We start from the raw sequence: 19,724 nt of genomic DNA, 5'->3' as shown, positions 1-19,724 counted from the left end.
ATGGTGGAGTTTACCAGCATGAAAGCCTGTCAGCACACTGTGGGATGCGTGTGACAAAGATAGGCAACCGGTGTACCTTGCTGCATGAGAGCTCCAACTCCAAACCAGAAACTATTTAGTAAAGTAAAATTGTTTTCCACCACGTCTGAGTCAGGGTTGCATGGGTGGGGGTTATACCACTCGTAGGGTGTAAACCTGTGGTAGTTAACAGAAACAGTCTGTAAATATCAGAGAAACGCACAGGACACCAGCAAAACCAAAACCTCCTGAGCAATGCAGAAAACACAACAATAATGACGAAAGCTTCAAACCAAAGGAGTAAAGGCCATAGTCATAAACTTACAGCTTTGGTGGGCAAAGTGCAAAGAGCCTTGAGACGTTAATATTTACCAGACTTCTTATTTCTAGGCAAATTGGTCAGCTGGAATTGTACTCCTCAGCTCTAGGTCTACTGAATTCTTCTGAGTTTTCATTCATTTCCATATTACTGAACAACTAGATGAACTGTAAAGAAAGGTTCACTCATCCCAAGTATTTACCCCACCAAGTAGTGATGAACGTGACACACACTTGTTGCATAGCAACTACAATGTCAAGGTACTGTGTTGCTAGGTCCTGTGGGAGACACAAAAAAGAGGGTGACTTGCCTTCAAGGGGTTTGTATGGACAGATGGTTAGAAGGAGTCTAAGTGGCGGTCTAGCGATTTTGTAATGCATCAAAGGTGTTGCAAACTGAATAAATTAGTGAACAAAATATAGAGTTGAATTTGGAGTGTATTTGATGTTTTTTGATAGTCCATGGGGAAAAAAATCGCAATCCTAAATGAAGAGACAAGGCTTACATTTGGAATTATCCTGGTCCAGGCCTAATGGTATACATTAGTACTAACTACATAGCATGCCTCCCTGGAGAATTTTAAATTCATAATTTCCTTTTGATTTGTTTTAAATTTGTTTTCAGAGCTATGGCCTGTGGTCGCTTAATCACCAACCCTGGTTCAGTAAGTGGTATGTTTTCTATAGCATTATTATAACTCTGCCTCCATGGTGGTGTGCTATAGGCCATAAACGTTTCTGGAAAAACAACTAGTAGTGTGGGAAGTCAACTTTGAACAATTCACTCAACCTCTCTGGCCTCAATTTCCTTATTTGTGAAGAGGAGGAAATCCAGATTATCTCTGAGGGTGTACTTAAAATAAAAATCTGTGGAACCAAATACATTTTTGGTTTTTTATTTTTTTAAGGATCTGTCTGGCCTGTGTAACCCAAAGGAGGTCTCTGCTCTGTGGTTACTTTTGAGGGCTATCTTGCCAAGTGGTACTTATTTTTCCAAAAAGACATTAGCAGAAGCTCAACGAAGTGATCTGGAAATAATTTAAAATGCAGTCATTTTTAGCACTGAAAGATTTGCCATTTGTCATTGGGTCTTTTCAACGCAAGCAGGAGTGTTAGAGTAATGTTAAAACATCATTCTCCAGCCATAAAGTTTCAGCAGTAAACAATGGCAGGTTGCTGACACACTGGAGAGAACTGGGTTTAAGGTGAATACATTATCTATATGAAAAGCAGGGCATGCTGTGAATCAAGCACAAGGAACTAAGCAGACAATTCCTCTTCATGAAAAGCCATTTTCTAGACCTCCAGACACCTTCTGGAAAGTGTTCAGTGCCTCCTCACTAAGTCTTAGGGGGACTGGGATAACAGTCTCGTAGTTTATCCCAGCATAATGGAATCCGACTCATTACTGCAGCTTCTCCACAGCTGCAGGGTACACCATGCAGGTTCCTATGAAGCTGATGAATATAGCTTTAATTGCCAATGCCGTGCCAATACATTTTAATTAATGTTTCAACAATATAATTAAGTTTTGAATTTGCACACTCTTATAGCCATAGTAGTTTGCTGAGCTGAAGAAATGAATACCAATATTAATGAACCTATTAATTGAAACAGCATGCAGAGTAAAGATCCCGTTACTTAAACACTATCATTGTCACTTGTACAATAATTTAAAAATATTAATTGAAATAAATTAAGAGCCTAATGTATTCAAGAGAAGGGGTTTTATTTTTTCAAATAGACCATAAGACTTGGCAACCACCAACCCCTCAATATTCTGACATTTCTCTCCCAGATATGCTCCCATCGATGAGCTCATCCCTTCCCTCTTTGGAAGGCTGCTTTTAACTTTGTCTTGTTTCATACTTTGCACTTATAAGAGAGCAATTAATCTAATTTTTGTGTGGCAAAAAGAAAAACTGTCTAAACAGCAATATGATTCTGCCTGCTCTGCAGAGATATTTTAGGTCTTTCTCTCTGGAATTCTGAGTGACTTGTGGAGCATGTGGTCTGGTGAATATTAAACAGTGACATGATGCTGTGCTGTAAGACACTGGCTTTCTATAAGGCAATAGACCTACCTGTTGCCTGGATGTAGACATTTCAGCTTGGAATTTCTAACACCTGCGTAAAGATAGCCAGTGCGACAGCAGTGTCAGCATTAGGAAGTCCGGTGAAAAGATAAATATACGACCTACACCAAAGATAATCCGAAACAGCTATCCCCAAATGACTCTCAAGAAATCAATACTGATCTTTACTAACATGAAAGAGAAGGGAGCAAATGTGCTTAAACAAGTGCTTAAAACGTGCTTAAAACAAAACTTTCATATAGAAGGGTAGCCTTATGTTGAAATGTGAAAGTTCACTTTAGGTTTATGTTTGTTTCTGCCCGGCTTACACTTGAATGGAAGATATGAAACAAGCTCACACCGAAGTTTTCTAATTAAGGGACTAATTTTTATGGCTGAGAATGCACAGTAGGCTGCATTGAGGAGAGAAAAATACATTCATCTTTCAAGGGAGGATGCTCTATTGAATTTGTAATATAATGGTTGGTTTTGTATTATAACCGTAGAATTTACCTTCAAGGGTTTTCTAGATTTTTTTTTTGCCAAATGTCAACTTTAAAAATGTCCATTTTTAAGAAGACAAACATAAATTATTAAATGTAAGCAGACATTCTATCTGGATATTTGATCTATTTAAATTGTTTATGATGGACATAATTTTTCAGTGTTAAATATTTTTCAAAAAGTGGAAAAATTGCCAACCACAAAACCAAAACCCTGACATACACACTTATTAAAAGTCATAGTAATTAAATATTGTTTTCCTTAGTTTATCCTACCGATGTCTACATCTTTATAAATTTAATTCAGTTCAACAAATAATTTTTAGGCATCTATCTAGTGAGGGCATTTGCTTAAATGCAGTGATGGGGCTTTATTTTTCCCCTTTAAAAGAACATAAGAGAATACAATTCGTAACATAAATTCCAAAGTCTCTCTAGAGCTATAGATAATTATGAGATTTACTGTTTTTCATTTCCACTTCCCTAACTTGGAATGCAAACCACTAAGGTGATAACTGAGGGTACAGAGTGACGGAGTTCATGGTCTCAAACTATGGTGGTAGGAAGTAAAGGTGAATTGGTACATCTACTCAACCAGAATTTTGTTTTTGGGAATCATCTCTAAATATATATATTTGTGGCTTTATGAAGCGGAAGCAGGGGAGGATTCTAAGGTGTAGAGAAGGCAAATGTAGTTGGAAGTAGAGTCTTCATGACAGTACCCTTGTGCCCTGGAGGGAGATCTTTTCTATATTTCATCACCATACTGTTTCCAAGTTTGCACTGGATGTATAACACCTCCACTTCTGAACCAAGACAGGGCAAGAAGGCAGTGGAAGAGGAGATAAGAAGAATAAGCTAAATAAGGAAGGACTGGCTTATAAATGATACTCTCGGTGAGTAGAAATACCGAATGGATTGCATTGATGGTGGTAATGGGGACGCTGTTAACTTAATAGAAATAAAATGAGTGAAGTCCGAAAATATGGAGGTCTGGGTCACCAAGAGCTTATGGAAGAATAAACAAAATAAGGAGGGGAAAACTACTGAATGGTGTGCCATTCTGACATACTCTGATGACATAAATAAGGAGATTTAAGTGCACAGTTGGAGTCAAGTGTAAAAGGGTACTTGATGCTGCTGGCGTTTCTTCTCCCACTGGCTTTGGTCAAGTCATGTAACAAACGATGTATTTGCTCATCAACATCGCCTTGCCTGTTCTACTCATTAACATCACTGCCTAAACAGAGCCTCAGACTATGACATATGGAAACTCACTTTTGCCCTGCAAAATATGGAAACTACTGTTGCCCTGGGCTGCATGAATCGCTCTACCATTCCTAGTATCACCCAACAGGTATGGGCCTCCGGACAGAGGTATGCAACAACAAGTAAACACAAGATTACCTATTAGAAGGTGCTTCACCTTAGGATAGTCATTTATTAAATGGCCATTCCAAGGCAATATTAACTTCACTGAGGAGTCAGTAATGAAAAATACACCTCCAAAGGCAAACAATTTATTTTTTGAAAATTTTATACGCAAAGCAATATTTTCTTTGTTTCGAGCGTGGTTTCTCAACCTTGGTGCTATTGACATTTTGGAGTAAATAATTCTTTTGGGAGGTGTCTGTCCTGTGCACTGTAAGATGTTTGGCAGCATCCCTGGACTCCATCCGCTTGATACCAGTAGCTCCCTACTCCCAGCCATGACAACTAATGTTTGTAGACATTTCCAAATGTTCCCTGGGGAACACAATCCCTCCTAGTTGAGAACCACTGATTTAGAGTATTAAAAATACAAAAGGATAATATCACTATACATACTGTCAATATTTTATTTTCTGAAGTAAGGCATACTGAAAGAGAGCTTTGGTCAGTAAAAGTATAAAATCTGAGCTTTAGTAATGGTACACTTTATAAGGCACAGAGAACTTCAAAACATTCATTTCATACTGAATGTATAAATACCCACATGTGAGAGCCCATATCGATTCAGTTTGAGTATGTCTGCCTTGTGGATCTTTAAAACCTTTCCAGCCTGGGTTATTTTCCCAAGCTTTCTTTATAATTACACCAGGGAAAGAGTTACCTGGCATTAATCAAAACCAGACAGTGGACAATGACAAAGAGCTAGCATGAAGAAATATTTCTCTTAGAAATTCCTGGAGGGAAAACAAAAATTGATTAGGGAAAAAGTTCACTGAGTTTTGTTGAAAGGTGAAAAAGATTGAAAACAAGTAGGGACATACAAAAGCAATTATTTTTTACATGGTTTATCTAGGGATAGCAAATGTTTAAGCCAACAGAAAGATAAAATAGCTGTTTCAAATTCAGCATCAAAGGTAGTCAGAAAATATGATCTACTGAAAGGTATAAAAATCCTTTAAGGAACTGTGTAGAGCAAAATGGTTAAATACAGAGTGAAATCTCGAAAAGTAAAACCTGAACTGAATCATCTTAATGGTAGCACAAAGGTTTCACGCCTCCAGGCTCTGTATGTAAGCAACCTTTCCTTTCAGCATTATTTCTAGAATGCTCTTTAACTTTCTAATGCCTTTAAAAATAAATTTAATAGAACTTTTAAAGTATTTTTCTTCATTCCTAAGGATTTCACAATCTTTTTACTCCAGTGTTTTTTATTTGCTATGATAATTCTTCGCTAACTTTTTTATGTTTTGCTTATCCAAGTATTCTAGGGGTCAAATATCTGGAGACGATTTTACAATTCCAATGGAAACATTTTACACATCATTTGAGCCATTGCTTTTGTTATAAATCAAGGAAAATGGCTAAATAACCATTTTATGTTGCTTGAAATAGGGATAAACATAAACTAATATTAAAAATTATCTTCCTGTCTTTTAAAAGTAACTTTGTAAATAATTAGAAAACATTCATTTACAGAATGGCTTTTATATGGAAACCTTCCAAGAATAGAACACTAGGCAAAACTAAAAGTACACTTTAAAGTTCTTCATTTTTGTCTGCCTCTGGGACATACAGAAATCTGAGACCGACTTACACCTCTTGTGAATTCAGTGGTTCTCAAACTTACCTTGCAATCACAAAGAGTACACAACTGACTCCCAAGCAGGCTAAAAGCACATACATCCAAATATCTGGAGACAGGGGGTTGAGGAAGGAGAAAACGCCTGGATTGGTACCATTGGGCTTCCGGTAGAGAATGCTGATGCCTAGGGTCATGAAGGGTTTGGAGAAGTCAATGACTTTCTCCCGCACGTAGGTGATGGTAAGAGGAGCCACTGCCAGGTCAGCCCTCTGCAAAAGCAAGTCCAAAATTGTCAGCTTAGTCTAGTTTCTTTGCAAATGTCTGAACTTTTCCTGGGTACTCCTGATTCTTATTCCTAATTCTAAATTCTTCTTACTCGTGAAACTCCCGTGATGATTCTAATACAAAAACAGTCTATTTACACAGTTACGTTTATGAAACAGTATCAGCAAAGAGAAACCAGAAAGTATAAAATACACACATACGTACACAAACATATATAAATCATTCTGGAACTAAACGAAGACAAAAATGCAGGAGGGTGTCTTTAAAAAGGACATGTGAGAAAAAGAAGGAATGAGCAACTTAGTTGTACTATTAATTGACATGATGAGATTTTGCTCTGAGCTGGAAACTTTAAAATTCTTCTTTTTTTTTTTTTCTTTTTTTCTTTTTTTTTGAGATGGAGTCTCCCTCTGTCGCCCAGGCTGGAGTGTAGTGGCGCTATCTCGGCTCACTGCAAGCTCCGCCTCCCGGGTTCACGCCATTCTCCTGCCTCAGCCTCCGGAGTAGCTGGGACTACAGACACCCGCCACCGCGCCCGGCTAGTTTTTTGTATTTTTAGTAGACACGGGGTTTCACCGTGTTAACCAGGATGGTCTCGGTCTCCTGACCTCGTGATCTGCCCTCCTCGGCCTCCCAAAGTGTAAAATTCTTAGTTTAAGAATCACTCAAGTTTATGTTCAGCATGAAAGAAGGACCCACATGATATGATTTGGCTCTGTGTCCCCACCCAAATCTCACCTTGAATTGTAATAATCCCAATGTGTCAAGGGTGGGACCAGGTGGAAGTAATTTGATCATGGGGTAATGGGCTCTGGTGATTAGGAGTGAGTCTCATGAGAGCTGATGGTTTTATAAGTGTCTAGCATCACCCCTGCTTTCACTCATTCTCTCACCTGCTACCCTGTGATGAGGTGTCTTCTGCTGTGATTATAAGTTTCCTGAGGCCTCTCCAGCCATGAGGAACTGTGTCAATTAAATCTCTTTCCTTTATAAATTACCCAGTCTCAGGCAGTTCTTTATAGCAGTGTAAAAACAAACTAATGCACCATATATTTTTATCATTAATTTTTATCTTTACTTTCCCTTCTGAGTAAGCAAACTCCATTTCTAGGTTGTTTTCTTTGCTTCTTAAAAAAATTGTTATGATTCAAGAAAAGGAAACATTTTTTCTGTCATCATTTTTTCCTTTCTTACTTTCTCTTATGCATATTTTCAGATATGTTAGAAATACTGTTACTTACGTGATCTATGAGTTCCTTAACCATCCCGTTCCACTCCCCTTTGTCATTCTGGGCCCCGTATTTGCCATCCGGAACTAGTTTAACATCATAAATGAAACCCAGGATGTTTGACAATTCTTTCAACAGGTCCAGGCAATAACCTTCAAATCTGTCATTTCCATATAGAGGCTTATCAGATTTCCTGTACATAACATAGGGTTCTTCCTAAATGAAACAAACCAAATATGAAAACCCTATTATAATGAAAGGAAGAATTTATCCCATCAGCAGCTCAAAGATGTGAAATATTTGGTAATGATTTTGAAGAGCTGAGAGTACTGAAGTCATTCACTCCTCTGCCTGCCTATGTCCTCTATAAATTCAGAACACTTCCTATATTTTAGTTTCTTTCCCTTCTGCCTCTTTCGGTGGGAGCTTTTCCTTCCTCTGTGGAGGGTGCGGCTGTGCGGGAATGGTGTGATGGATACATAGTCACATTTAAACGTTGGGTCTGAGAAGAAGAAAGGTGCAGAGGGCAATAGGGGCCCAGATGCCTGGCCACCCACTGTGCCAATACCCAAGCTTTTTTTGTATGACCCCTCACCCTTCTGGCTTTTTTTTTTTTTTTTGACGGAATCTCGCTCTATCGCCCAGGCTAGAGTGCGGTGGGGAGATCTCAGCTCACTGCAAGCTCCGCCTCCCGGGTTCACACCATGCTCCTTTCTCAGCCTCCTGAGTAGCTGGTACTACAGGCACCCGCCACCACACCTGGCTAATTTTCTGTATTTTTCATTAGAGATAGGGTTTCACCGTGTTAGCCCGGGACGGTCTCAATCTTCTGACCTCATCCCGCCTCGGCCTCACGAAGTGCTGGGATTACAGGTGTGCGCCACCAAATGTGACCCTGGCTTTTAACTAAGAACCTCATGACAGAGAAATCTATATCACCAAGTATTTCCTTTCTTTCTTTGCACCTCCAATCTATGACTATTCTCATTTCTTCATCTAAATTTCACCTCAACGTCACTATTCACTTATGATTTATATATTTTGATTGGTTTCCTTCAGGGTAGCCTATTCCAAAGGCCATTGCTATGTCTTGTTTTATCATCTTTCCCATCTTCTTTTTTCAAATCACCTCAAATCTCACATCTGGTCATTCTCTGCTTATACATGTACATCATCAGTCCCCTCTCCTATAAATAATGGACATTTCCCTACTACCATGCATCTATAACTTGTTAATTCTCATTTGACTGAATGAATGCTCATTTTGTTTCATAAAATTATAATAGTAGCTATAGTACTGACATATTCTTTATGTTTAGGTTTATCCTCAAACTGATAGTGGGGTCATTCAAACACAGTAGAAAACCCTGTGTTTTCATAAGACAGGCATAGAGAAAGTAGTAATCAGAAGAGCAAAGCAGTTTTTACTTTGGATGAACAATTCTCACAAGTTAATAATAACAACAAATTGATTTGACATTGTGGACTGGTTATGGCAGGATGTCTGCAAATAAGGATTTCAGGGAGGCCTACCATGCCCAACTCCCTGGAGAAAGGAAAAAGCAGAAAATAAGCAACTGGTAGCTGTACAGTGGCTGGATGGGGCATGACCAGGGCTCTAATAGGAGGCAGGACTTTACAAGAACAGTTAGTAAAGGAGCTGTGTACAGAAGTGTGAGCAGAGCAAAGGGAGCCGAGGGAAGTAAGGGTCTGATTTGGCAGCAAGTCATAGACACACATGCAACAGCCTCTTTGGGAAACCTGCACCACCCAGGGCTGAGGCAGGAGGGAGGAAAGAATACTCTCGAAGCTCAGCGCAGCTGGACCCTAGAAACAGTGCTACTGATGGGCAGAAGCTACGGTTGTAGAAAGTCAGAGGTTCTGAAAAAACTAATAGCAGTTGGGAGGGAACGGGAGAAGAGCTTCTGTTACCTCTCTTCCCCCACTTCCCTAGTCTCTTGCTAGGGTCTCCACATGGTTGAAACTAACCAACAGCCAGAGAGCAAGGGAGACCAGTTGGGAGGGGACAGACAGCGGGGCTGAGTAGGACTGACAATGGATTGGAGGTGGGAGATCTTCAGAACAATGTTGGAAGCTTGTAATTCAATCTTATTGTAAGTACATACAAACACAGGCTTTTAGTGTTCCAGTTAAAAATAGACATTTGCAGATAGAAGTGTTGGCCTGAAAAAGACAGTTGAGGAATACTTCAAAGCCTAAGGCAGGAGTCTGGATAAGACACCCTCAATTCCATGAATTCAACTTACCAGAATGGTGGTGACAATGAGTGTTCGATTGGCCAGTGAATCAGTAATATTGCTGGACTTGTCTTTGTTGCTGTCCGTCATGTTAAGCCCACTGTTGGAATTCCAAATCCCAATCTACACAGAACACAGTACATCAGAGGCTGCTGGCTGTCAGTGTGGCATTTACACCAAAGAGAGGACCCTTCTCTACCAGGAATGGGCACAAAAGCTCACAGTTTGGGACACCAGGGCATCACAGTGGAAGCTACTAAACGTGGGGAAATGAAACAATGGAGGAATGAATGTGCAGACAAAATAGGATATATCTGTGCTACTGGGGGCAGAGTAGGTGGAGGTCTTTTTCTTTTTTAATTTAGTAAGCTCATTGTTCTTTTTTAAATTAAAAAACATTTAAAAATTCTTAAATGAATATCAGATTTTTCTTCCTATATATATTTGTTGAGTATCTACTTATGGGCCGGGCACTGCTCTAGGCATCTAAGGACTAAACAATGAATAAAATATGCAAGAGTTTCTTTCCTTGTGGAGCTTACCTTCTACTGATATAAACCTTAGGCTGCCAAAGTAGTATCACTAGTTTATTTAAAATTTATGAATAATGGAGTGAAGGAGCAGGGTGAATGGCGGAGAGACCAGGCATCTAAAAGGGAAAGATAGTGGGGTGCCGAGGCTCATGCCTGTAATCCCAGTGCTTTGGAAGGCCAAGGTGGGAGACCAGGTATTCAAGACCAGCCTGGGCAACAGAGTGAGACCTGATCTATACAAAAAATTTTTTTAAAAAATAGCCAGACATGATGGCACACGCCTGCAGTCTCAGCTACTCAGGAGGCTGAGATGGGAGGATGGCTTGGGTCCAGGAAGTCAGGACTGCAGTGAGCCGTGATTGCACTACTGCACTTCAGCCTGGGTGACAGAGCGAGACACTGAAAAAACCAGAGTAATTTTTTCTTTAAAAAGGGAAAGAAAAACGGAAGAAAACATGTCATGTGCATGAGAAGTAGACTACGTTCAGGGCCTATCTTCTTTGAGGAGGCAAAGCTAGGCAAAGAGTGCCTCTTGTGAGCCCTAGCAAGACTCTGTTCATCTCTCTGTCACAGCAGCTAGCATCTTCTGTTATGATTTATCGTTTACCTCTCTTGTCTGTCCACTTGGTCATGAACTACTTCAGTGAGGGTGCTCACTTTTACTGCCCACTGATTTTACTGTCACAAAACCAACCACGGCAACTGGCGTTCAGTAAAGACCATTACTCTTTTTTAAAAATAATGATCTGCAATTTTCTCCAGTGGCCAAGTCTCTCCTGGGTTGTGAGGCCGTGTAGAAGTATATGGATTCATTCAGCCTCTGTGGGAACCCAGAAGAAGAGCCTTTGGGATTTTGAGCTATTTTTCCGAATCTTTCTTTAGGCATTTACTGCCAGCCTCACATGGTGGCCTGCAAGTATGTTTTAGAGCCAGGAAGACCTTGTTGCTGTGTGTCCTTGAATGAGATTCTAATCTTTCTGAGCTTCAGTCGATTCTTTACCTATAAAGTATTTCACAGGAATAATGAGAAGATCAAATAATCAGATGATGTATGTGGAAGAGTTGGTGTGTGTTGTTAAGAGCTGCACACGTAGTAACAAGAAAGGACATTGAAACGACTGCCTCAGTCATTTCTTCAACCTTACCCTGTCATGAAGGAATTTGGACTCATTTTTTAAAAAATTCAGAATCTGATAAAGTAAAAGAGCTATGACAAGTGGAGGAAGTTTAGGAACATGAACACTTGGACCTGCTCTGAGATGGACAGTGTGGAGCTATGCTTGGTCCCTAAATATGTTCCTCCAATGGGAAGACAGATGGGAGTGTTAGGCTCCATCCTCCTTTGCTTTTCTATTTCTTGACTCTGATGTACTGCCTATATTTAGCAGCTGGAAATTCATCTAGCTTGACAAGTATCCCTTTTAGAGACATCAATGCTTTGAGGAAGTTTCAAGGACTATTACACATTCACACATCAGTGTAAACTATTTTAATTTCAGTTTTATTTCCTGTACTTAGTGAGGGTTAGTTGATTGGTGTAGGTAAATGGGGGAATGGGATAGTTTTTGCATTTGAAAATATTGTGATCCTGTCTGAAAAGAGGTGTTTGTTGGGTTCTAGGCTGTACTCTTAATAACGATTCAACATTTCCAGGATCCAGTGTGATGAGTATCACCTAGAATGCACATTATACATCTATTGGTTGAATAATCTTTAGCTTTCTTAATTTGGCTTTAGACTCAGGAAAAGTAGACAGCATTTTCTTCTTTTTCTTCTCAACCTCCATCCCTTCTTCTGAGGCAGCGACCCTTGCTTCTAGGAAATGTAACTCAGGCTAAATATACCTGTCTATTGATTTTCATCCAAGGCTGTGCTTTAGGTTGTGAACAATTGATTCCTAGCTCCATGAAGAGTGTGTGTAAATTGGGTCCTGACTATACTTCTAATTAAACCTTCACTTAGACACTGAGGAGAAGGGAATCTAATTTTTAATTAAGTAAGTATTGAAGGGTGGAGAAAATAACTGTTTTTAGCCACTTGATTAAGTGATAGGATTCATTCTCTTTAAATCTTATTTCTATTAATGTCAAGTATGTGTGTGTTGGAAGGAACTACCATAATATTTGAAAACAACAGTGTTCAATGGCCTAGCAATATCACTCTCTTGTAAAATAAAACTTGAATTTGTAGACAAATACACCCCACAGCTTGATGTCTGGTTTTTCTTTCTTTTGCTATCTGCACTAAAAGTGCAGAAGCTAAGAATCATTGCTGCTGTCGACCCGGTCAACTAAGTCCCAAGTTTAAACTTTCCTCCTTAAAATGAGAAAACAGTGACCATTTTTTCCCCTTATTATCTCTACAGAGGGACCTACAGAAGATCCTTTAAATGTAGACCAGAAGAGTATCAAAATATAGTAAAGGTCAGGCTATTCCTGGGAAATGTACAGTATATATATGCAGTTTGAATGACTTCAGTCTTCTGTTTCCAAACTTGTAATCAGCAAAACAGAAGTGTGTGTGTGTGTGTGCGCACGCACATGTGTGCAACTGTGTCTTTTAAACCCAAGTAGTCAAGTGGCTTTATCTGTTACTTGAAGTAAATGAATATGTTGTCAGGAAATGGATGTCTCCCTTTAAAGAAGTCACATCTCATGATTCATGTATGCTGGAGAGAGGGGTGAAGTTAAGAAGATGCCTGGACATTTGACATTTCGGTCCTGTTCTACGACCTAGGAGGAGTGCCTCCAGGGGGTGGAACCTCAGTTTTCAAACTTCATAGTGAAAGCAGATAGCAGTCATTTACCAGTGAGAAGTAATGGAGGTTGGATCAGTTACTTGTGGGGAGGAGCACTCTGTATCTAAATTATCTGGCCCTGATTTACTTTACTTTGTAAGCTGGCGCAAGGGAGCAGCCATGTGTTATCTAGACAACTGAGAAAAGCATCTGAAAATGAGTGCCCAAATGACATTAGGCAAACTTTTTTAAAAAAGCGATGCAATAAAAAGGGCGTTCAGAGAGTGACTAGTATCTATCTAGACAGTGATTCATGTAAACGCAACATCTAAAATGGCTGAGGGAAATAATCAGGTATCTGGGGAAAAGATAAAGGTATGTGTATTTCCTGTATTATGAGCCTTATATCACACATCTTTTAGTGAGGGATGTTGTAAAGATTGCTACCTCCCTCTTTTGGAAAGAATTTCGGGTGACTAATACTATTCTAAAATAAGTCAGAGTACTGAGGACAGCTTTTGGAATTGAAACATGATGAAGGTGAATTTTTGTTTTAGTTGGAGACTTCTGGAGAAAGTGTGATGTGTTTGTTGGGTCTGACTGTGTCGCCTGTGCTAGAACTCAGGTTACCGTGAATTTTTGACAAGGAGTCATAACACAAAACAGCACACCACGGTATATACAACTTACAGGAACATGAACATCCCTCTTCCAGGAGGGAAGAGGCATGAAGGCATAGAGGATCAAGACCAGAAAGTTACATCCCTGGGGAGCGTGTGTGGCTCTTGCAGCTTAGTGACAAATAGAGGACATCCCCCCTCCCCTGTATATAATTTCAAAGCTTGGATTCCATTCCCTAGGATATTTGTATTAGATTAATTCAAAGTGCCCAGAGTCTCAAGATGGATTAGTATAATAGGTTTTTTTTTTTCTTTTTCTTTTTCTGGGTGCCAGTTAGGTTCATCTATTTACCAGTGAAATTGTAGTGAGGAAACCAGATCACCTTCTACGTGCACTTAGTAGCCTTGTTCACTGAAGATTAAAACAAGTCTTTTAAACTTGTGCTTTGAAAATTTAAAAAGAAAAAAAGTTTGAATTCATCACTGAGTACTACTAAGAGGGAGACAAGGTTTTTGGCTACAGGGAGAAACTTGTGTACACTTTCTGTGACATAGCTGATAATTTGAAAGATGAAAGTGAACCTGACAAGTTGAACAACCTGAAGCAATTTAAGATCTATTCATCAGTCCATAGATCTTTTTTTACCAAGTAGTTTTAGAGAGACAGAGACAGAGAGGGAAGGAAGGAGAGGAGGAAGAGAAAGAGAAAGAGAAAGAGAAAGAGGAGACGAAAGAAAATGTTTACTTATCAGGGGGACCTTTCTCTGATTCAAATGTTTTTAATGTCTCATATTTGCTTATATGAAGCTATGCATATTCATTGGCAACATGGCACTGTATAATAAACTATAAAATAGTGGGTGTTATAATTCACAAGATAATCTTATTTCCTTTCCAAGGTCCCTAATGTTTGTGTCCTCTTTAGAACTGTGGCTCTAAAACAAATTGCAAGACAGTATGCTCTGAAGAAGATATCGTGCAAAACAAAAGATAGCTCATGAGAAAAGGAAATTTCTGAAAATGGTTCATATTTTGTGGTGGTGACATTGGAGGAGATGTCCTAGCCTTCTGACTCTGTAGCCTATTTGACTAGTCTCATGGATCAAATCTATTATTGTTTTTATCCCCCTTAGGGAAAATATTTAGTGATTTGAGAAGGAATATAAGTAGGTCAGTGTCTCCTTCTGTTACAGTTACCTGCTTTCAATCCTAACAGGGACTGATCCTGCCTGGGAGAAACAAAAATAATCTTGGGGCAAATATTTAATCCATCGTTATTTAATCCATTGCAAACCTGTTTTCAATTCACAGGTGATGTTGTTGAGAGAGAGCATATTCAATCACTCCTCCTCTCTCTTTACATGAAACATCCCCTCTAAACTGCAATTGGGGAGCTACAGGTCTGGTAACATTGGAAGGGCACAGGCTTTTCCAATGACATTCCCCATCCCACCCCCAGGTTTCCTGCAGGTGTTGTCAGAGTACAAACCTTCTTCCACACTTTATACAAGTGTTTAGACACTTCGCCAGCAGCCTTGGTTTTCAGAGAGAAAAATAAAATAAAAATAGCACTTAATTAAAATGGAGAGTGAAACCCAGAAGGAATCATGGTGTGTGAATGCTTAGAGTGTTACAGTTCCCACCCATTGTTTGGAATTTGCATCTTAATTCAGTATAAAGCCTGACAATAGGAACAGCAAAGAGATGAATCAAGACTTGTGTCTCACAGAAGTTACCTGGTGGTAAGACTCAATTTTTACTTTTCCTTTTGCACACCAAAAAATGCTTTAAAGTGCTTTTCAATGTATACAGCTATGCTGCAGTGTTAAGGGTCTTCAGTGTTCCTTAAGAAGACCCTTTTAAGGCATGGGTAACTAAAATCAATCAATCAGTCAACCAGCAAATCAATCAATACACACACACACACACACACACACACACACACACACACACACACATAATTCCTAACCAAAAGAAGAAGTATGCTTGATGACCTATTCTTTGATTATAGGTTTCCAGGCAGTAGAAATTTGAGTGAAAGTGAGAATGGGATTTTTCTAATAATTTTCCCTATTGAATCCAAGAGAGGCTGACATAAAAAGATTGGGCGTTTCCTCCCTCGAGAGAGACATGTTGGCTTCCCTCATTGCCTTAAGGCCCAATCAGCCTTCTCAGGAATTGAGCCCAAGACACCTGAAGAGAGAAAAGTTATTGCAAACAATGAAGAGATAAGAAACAAATACAAAACACTTTCATCTAATTCGATTTTGCCTTTGATGGAAAAACACCAATGCAATGTGCATAATATTACAGTGTGTAGGTAGCTGTGAAAGCATAACAATGGCTCTCCATCTATTTCATCATTCACCTAGCCAAAAAGATGTTTCCTTAACAGCTTTTCTTCCCCCTGCAGTGCTATACGAAAGAGGAGAACAGAGTGGGGAAAAGACTCGTGCTTCAAGAAGCAGACATTTTCTTTAAACAATTACAGGTTTTTAGATCATAACAAGTATCTTTTTTCTTTTGTTCCCTCCAGCCAGCATCCCACACACACCATTGTGGAGGCTGGCTGGATGTCTTGTGCTCTATCAGAGCATGTTAGACCAACAGAGGGGCAAATCAGAGTGAAGAGGAAGCCAGAAGATGGGAGAGGCATTTTTGAAGTGAGAAACCTGCATGTATCATGTGTACCCTCAAAACTGCAAACTAATTATTTTCCTCAAACATTTCACACCACTGGGTCACCTTCTAATACATTCGGCCTAAATGATCTTTGTTCCCATTAATGTTTTTTTGAGGGGGAGGGGTAGTTAGCACCTGCAAAAAAAATGTGTCCCAGTTAACAAAAACAAGAAAACAGAAATGAAAACCTTACCTCATTTACAAAAAACCAACCCAACTAATCTAATTAAGCAAGCAATCGATTGTTCCCAAAGCCACTCTTATATTAAGCACACTGTCTTATTCGCTATAGTGGGAAAAAAATGTCAGATTATAGAGTTTTCTGTTGAGGTGATTGTTTTGGGGGTTTCAATTGTTTTTCTATAAGATTCTCAGTGTAAAATCTTCAGATTCTAAGTGTTAATTCCAACGTATAGTCATGAATATTAAAATTGGCATAATAAAATATACTGAGAAGCCAAATTCTTTTATCATTATTATTTAACCAAATAGTTTATATTGGTATTACTCTAAATAATCACTAAAGTAGAACTTTAAACATGGAGAGATTCAGAATTACAACTAAAATAATCCTAAAATGAGAACCCAACATTAAAATACAGTTTTTTGATGTTTGTCCTAAAATTAAGAATGCAAAGTTAATTTGCTCCAGTACATCTCTTCTATCTTACTTTATTCTGCCTGTCACCAATCTCAAAATGGAATGAAATGTGCAATTAAAATTAATTTCTAGGTAACCCTTGGATGCCATTCCATCGATAAACCATTGACAGCTTCTGCTTTTCCAAGTCTAAACTCAATTTGTTAAAAGCTTTAAGACATGGGCCTAATGACACCCAACTCTAGGGTTATATATGTAATAATATAAACACACTTGCTACATAAACGAAGCACAATATAAACACTAGTTAGCATTGCTATTACTAAGACATGAAATTTAAGAATCTAGCACATCAACTTCTATCCACAGATAAAAGAGATAAAAAAACTGGATGCTGAGAGAATCACTTCATCATTCACTTACTTGTCTGTGCAATTTAGTAAAAATGCTTGAGCAATACTCATTTGTTATTTTATTTATTTATTATTAAGGAGGTTACCTTTTCAGTTCCTTCCTCTTTGAGACTAATAATGTCCAGATCAAAATCCTTCCTCAAGCCATTGGTTTTATTAAAGGTGATATGCCCAGTCAAGCCATCCCACCGAGCCTGTGGACAAGAAGAAATGTGGCTGTTACTGTTAAACATTTATCCTAATTCCTGAGACCATCAAAATTATAATACCTCAAATCCATCACAGTATCCAATTATTTGGCTTCATCGTGCTGTTATAAACCATTGCACTGGTTCAGCAACATGATAGCAGAACACGTCGTCGTTTTATTGGCACTCATTTATTCTGTCAATTCTAACACCCTAACCCAGTCAAACCTGTCATCGTGGCTACCTAAATGGACAGTATGGAGAAAATTGCTGTAAAATAGTCTGCACATAGAATACACAAAGTCTGACAAATCACAATATTCTGTTTTCCAAGGTCAATTCAAATTCCTTTTGAGATATGGCTGAGTGGAAGTGAGTCCTTGCTTTTTCTTTCTCTGTGAAAAGAATATAGACCAATATAGTCCAATGATGTATTGCAGAGTTTTCAGGCTGTTGATGACTTAGCGTGTTTGCATCATTTGGGCATTGTAATTTCCCGTGGCTGCTGTAGCAAATAATCACAAACGTGGGTGCTCAAAACAACAGAAATTTATTTTCTCAAGGTTATGGAGGCCTGAAATCCAAAATCAGTATGACTGGCTGGAATTAAAGTGTCAGCAGGACCGAGCTGTCTCTGGAGGCTCGAGGGAAGACCCTATTCTTTGCTTCCTTCTGCTTCTGGCAGCTTCTGGCACTCCTCCTTCTCTTGTGGTTCCATCACTCCAACCTCTGCCTCAGTGATCACATTTCCTCCTCCCCTTCTGTCTGCATAAAAGCTCCCTCTGAGAGGTGGAGCTTGTAGTGAGCTAACATCCTTCCACTGCACTCCAGGAGCCTGGGTGACAGAGCAAGACTCTGTCTCAAACAAACAAACAAACAAAACAGGTCGGGCGCAGTGGCTCGCATCTGTAATCCCAGCACTTTGGGAGGCCAAGACAGGCGGATCACCTGAAGTTAGGAGATTGAGACCATCCTGGCTAGCACGGTGAAACCCTGTCTCTACTAAAAATACAAAAAATTAGCCAGGCGTGGTGGCCCATGCTGGTAATCCCAGCTACTTGGGAGGCTGAGGCAGGAGAATCGCTTGAACCCGGGCGGCAGAGGTTGCAGTGAGCTGAGATGGCGCCATTGCACTCCAGCCTGATGACAGAGTGAGACTCCATCTTAAAAAGACAAAGAAAACGAAAAAGAAGAAGAAGAAGAAGAAAAAAAACTCCTTCTGCTTCTCTCTTATAAAGACACTTGTGATTGTATTTAGAACTCACCTGTATAATCTCCCCATCTCAAAAATTCTTAATTTAATCACTATGCAAAGGCCTTTTTGCTACATAAGGTAACATTTACAGGTTCCGGGGATGAGGACGTGGGTATCTTTTGAGGGAGCTGCTCTTCTGCCTACCCTACACATCAACATCATTTCAAATAATAAAAAATTCACAATAGTCTGCCTTTCCCAGAACTCACATTAGATATCTCTGGTGGGTTTATTAAATAGAAAGTGGTGGCCCTTGGGAGAGTCTTCAGCTTCAATCATTAGGTGATTTTTGGCAACCTTGTTTATTTGAGTTTCACTTACAACTGGGGATAAAGGAAAACTCAGCTATTTGTATCCACTTAGCTGTTTTTCTCCCTCTTGACTTTACCAGATTCATTAGACATGCATAAAATGGGAAGATCCTGAAGAATTACACTGTATTTGCAGTTATTTGAGCCATGTGTATCTGTTGAATGTATTTACCCATTTGGCCAAGAGGCAGAGCAATGCAGTGGAAAGAACATTGAATTTTCCATACCTCTGGAGCCGAATATCTGCAGTGTAATTTCAGGCCAACTCATTAATTTCTCAACTCCTAATCCCATCTAAAAGTGGTGAAATATCTTTGATTGGGAGTCAAGAAATCAAGTTTAGTCTTTAAGCCACTATCAAGTTTTGTGGCCTTGGTTGAGTCATTTTGTCCTGTTTTTAGGCCACAGAGGAATGCACATTAAGGGAAGATGTTGCATAAAACGAGCTTTAGCTCTGGATTTCTACAATCATAGGCAAGATACCGTAGAGGGGTTTAATGAAGTTGAAAGTGATTCATTAAGCACCTATGATCTGCAAGCTGGGCTACATAAAACATAAAACACAGTTGTTATACTCAGATTTTAATGTAAAACATATTACTATCTGGGGAGAAAAGACTACAGAATTTGGTTCAATTATGTTTTCACTATTAATTCATTTGGAAAATATTCATTTATTGAGTAT

The 19,724-nt window shown here is 39.2% G+C and overlaps 1 protein-coding gene across 6 annotated transcripts in view; it reads right to left on the bottom strand.

Moving 5' to 3' along the window:
• The window catches only part of GRIK1 (glutamate ionotropic receptor kainate type subunit 1), a 406,851-nt gene that overhangs the window by 44,846 nt on the left and 342,281 nt on the right, over window positions 1–19,724 (bottom strand). For 3 of the 6 annotated variants that reach the window (XM_015132949.3, XM_001100491.4, NM_001194856.2), the window contains 6 exon segments: window positions 17,372–17,479; window positions 15,079–15,123; window positions 9,709–9,822; window positions 7,454–7,657; window positions 5,973–6,196; window positions 77–195 (listed from right to left, as the gene is read on the bottom strand). In XM_015132949.3, the coding sequence (XP_014988435.2) occupies window positions 77–195; window positions 5,973–6,196; window positions 7,454–7,657; window positions 9,709–9,822; window positions 15,079–15,123; window positions 17,372–17,479 (814 nt within the window). 6 annotated transcript variants of the gene reach the window in all.

The sequence above is a fragment of the Macaca mulatta genome, chromosome 3 (assembly GCF_049350105.2).
Source record: "Macaca mulatta isolate MMU2019108-1 chromosome 3, T2T-MMU8v2.0, whole genome shotgun sequence".
Lineage (NCBI taxonomy): Eukaryota > Metazoa > Chordata > Mammalia > Primates > Cercopithecidae > Macaca > Macaca mulatta.
This window is presented reverse-complemented; position numbering and strand designations above follow the sequence as displayed.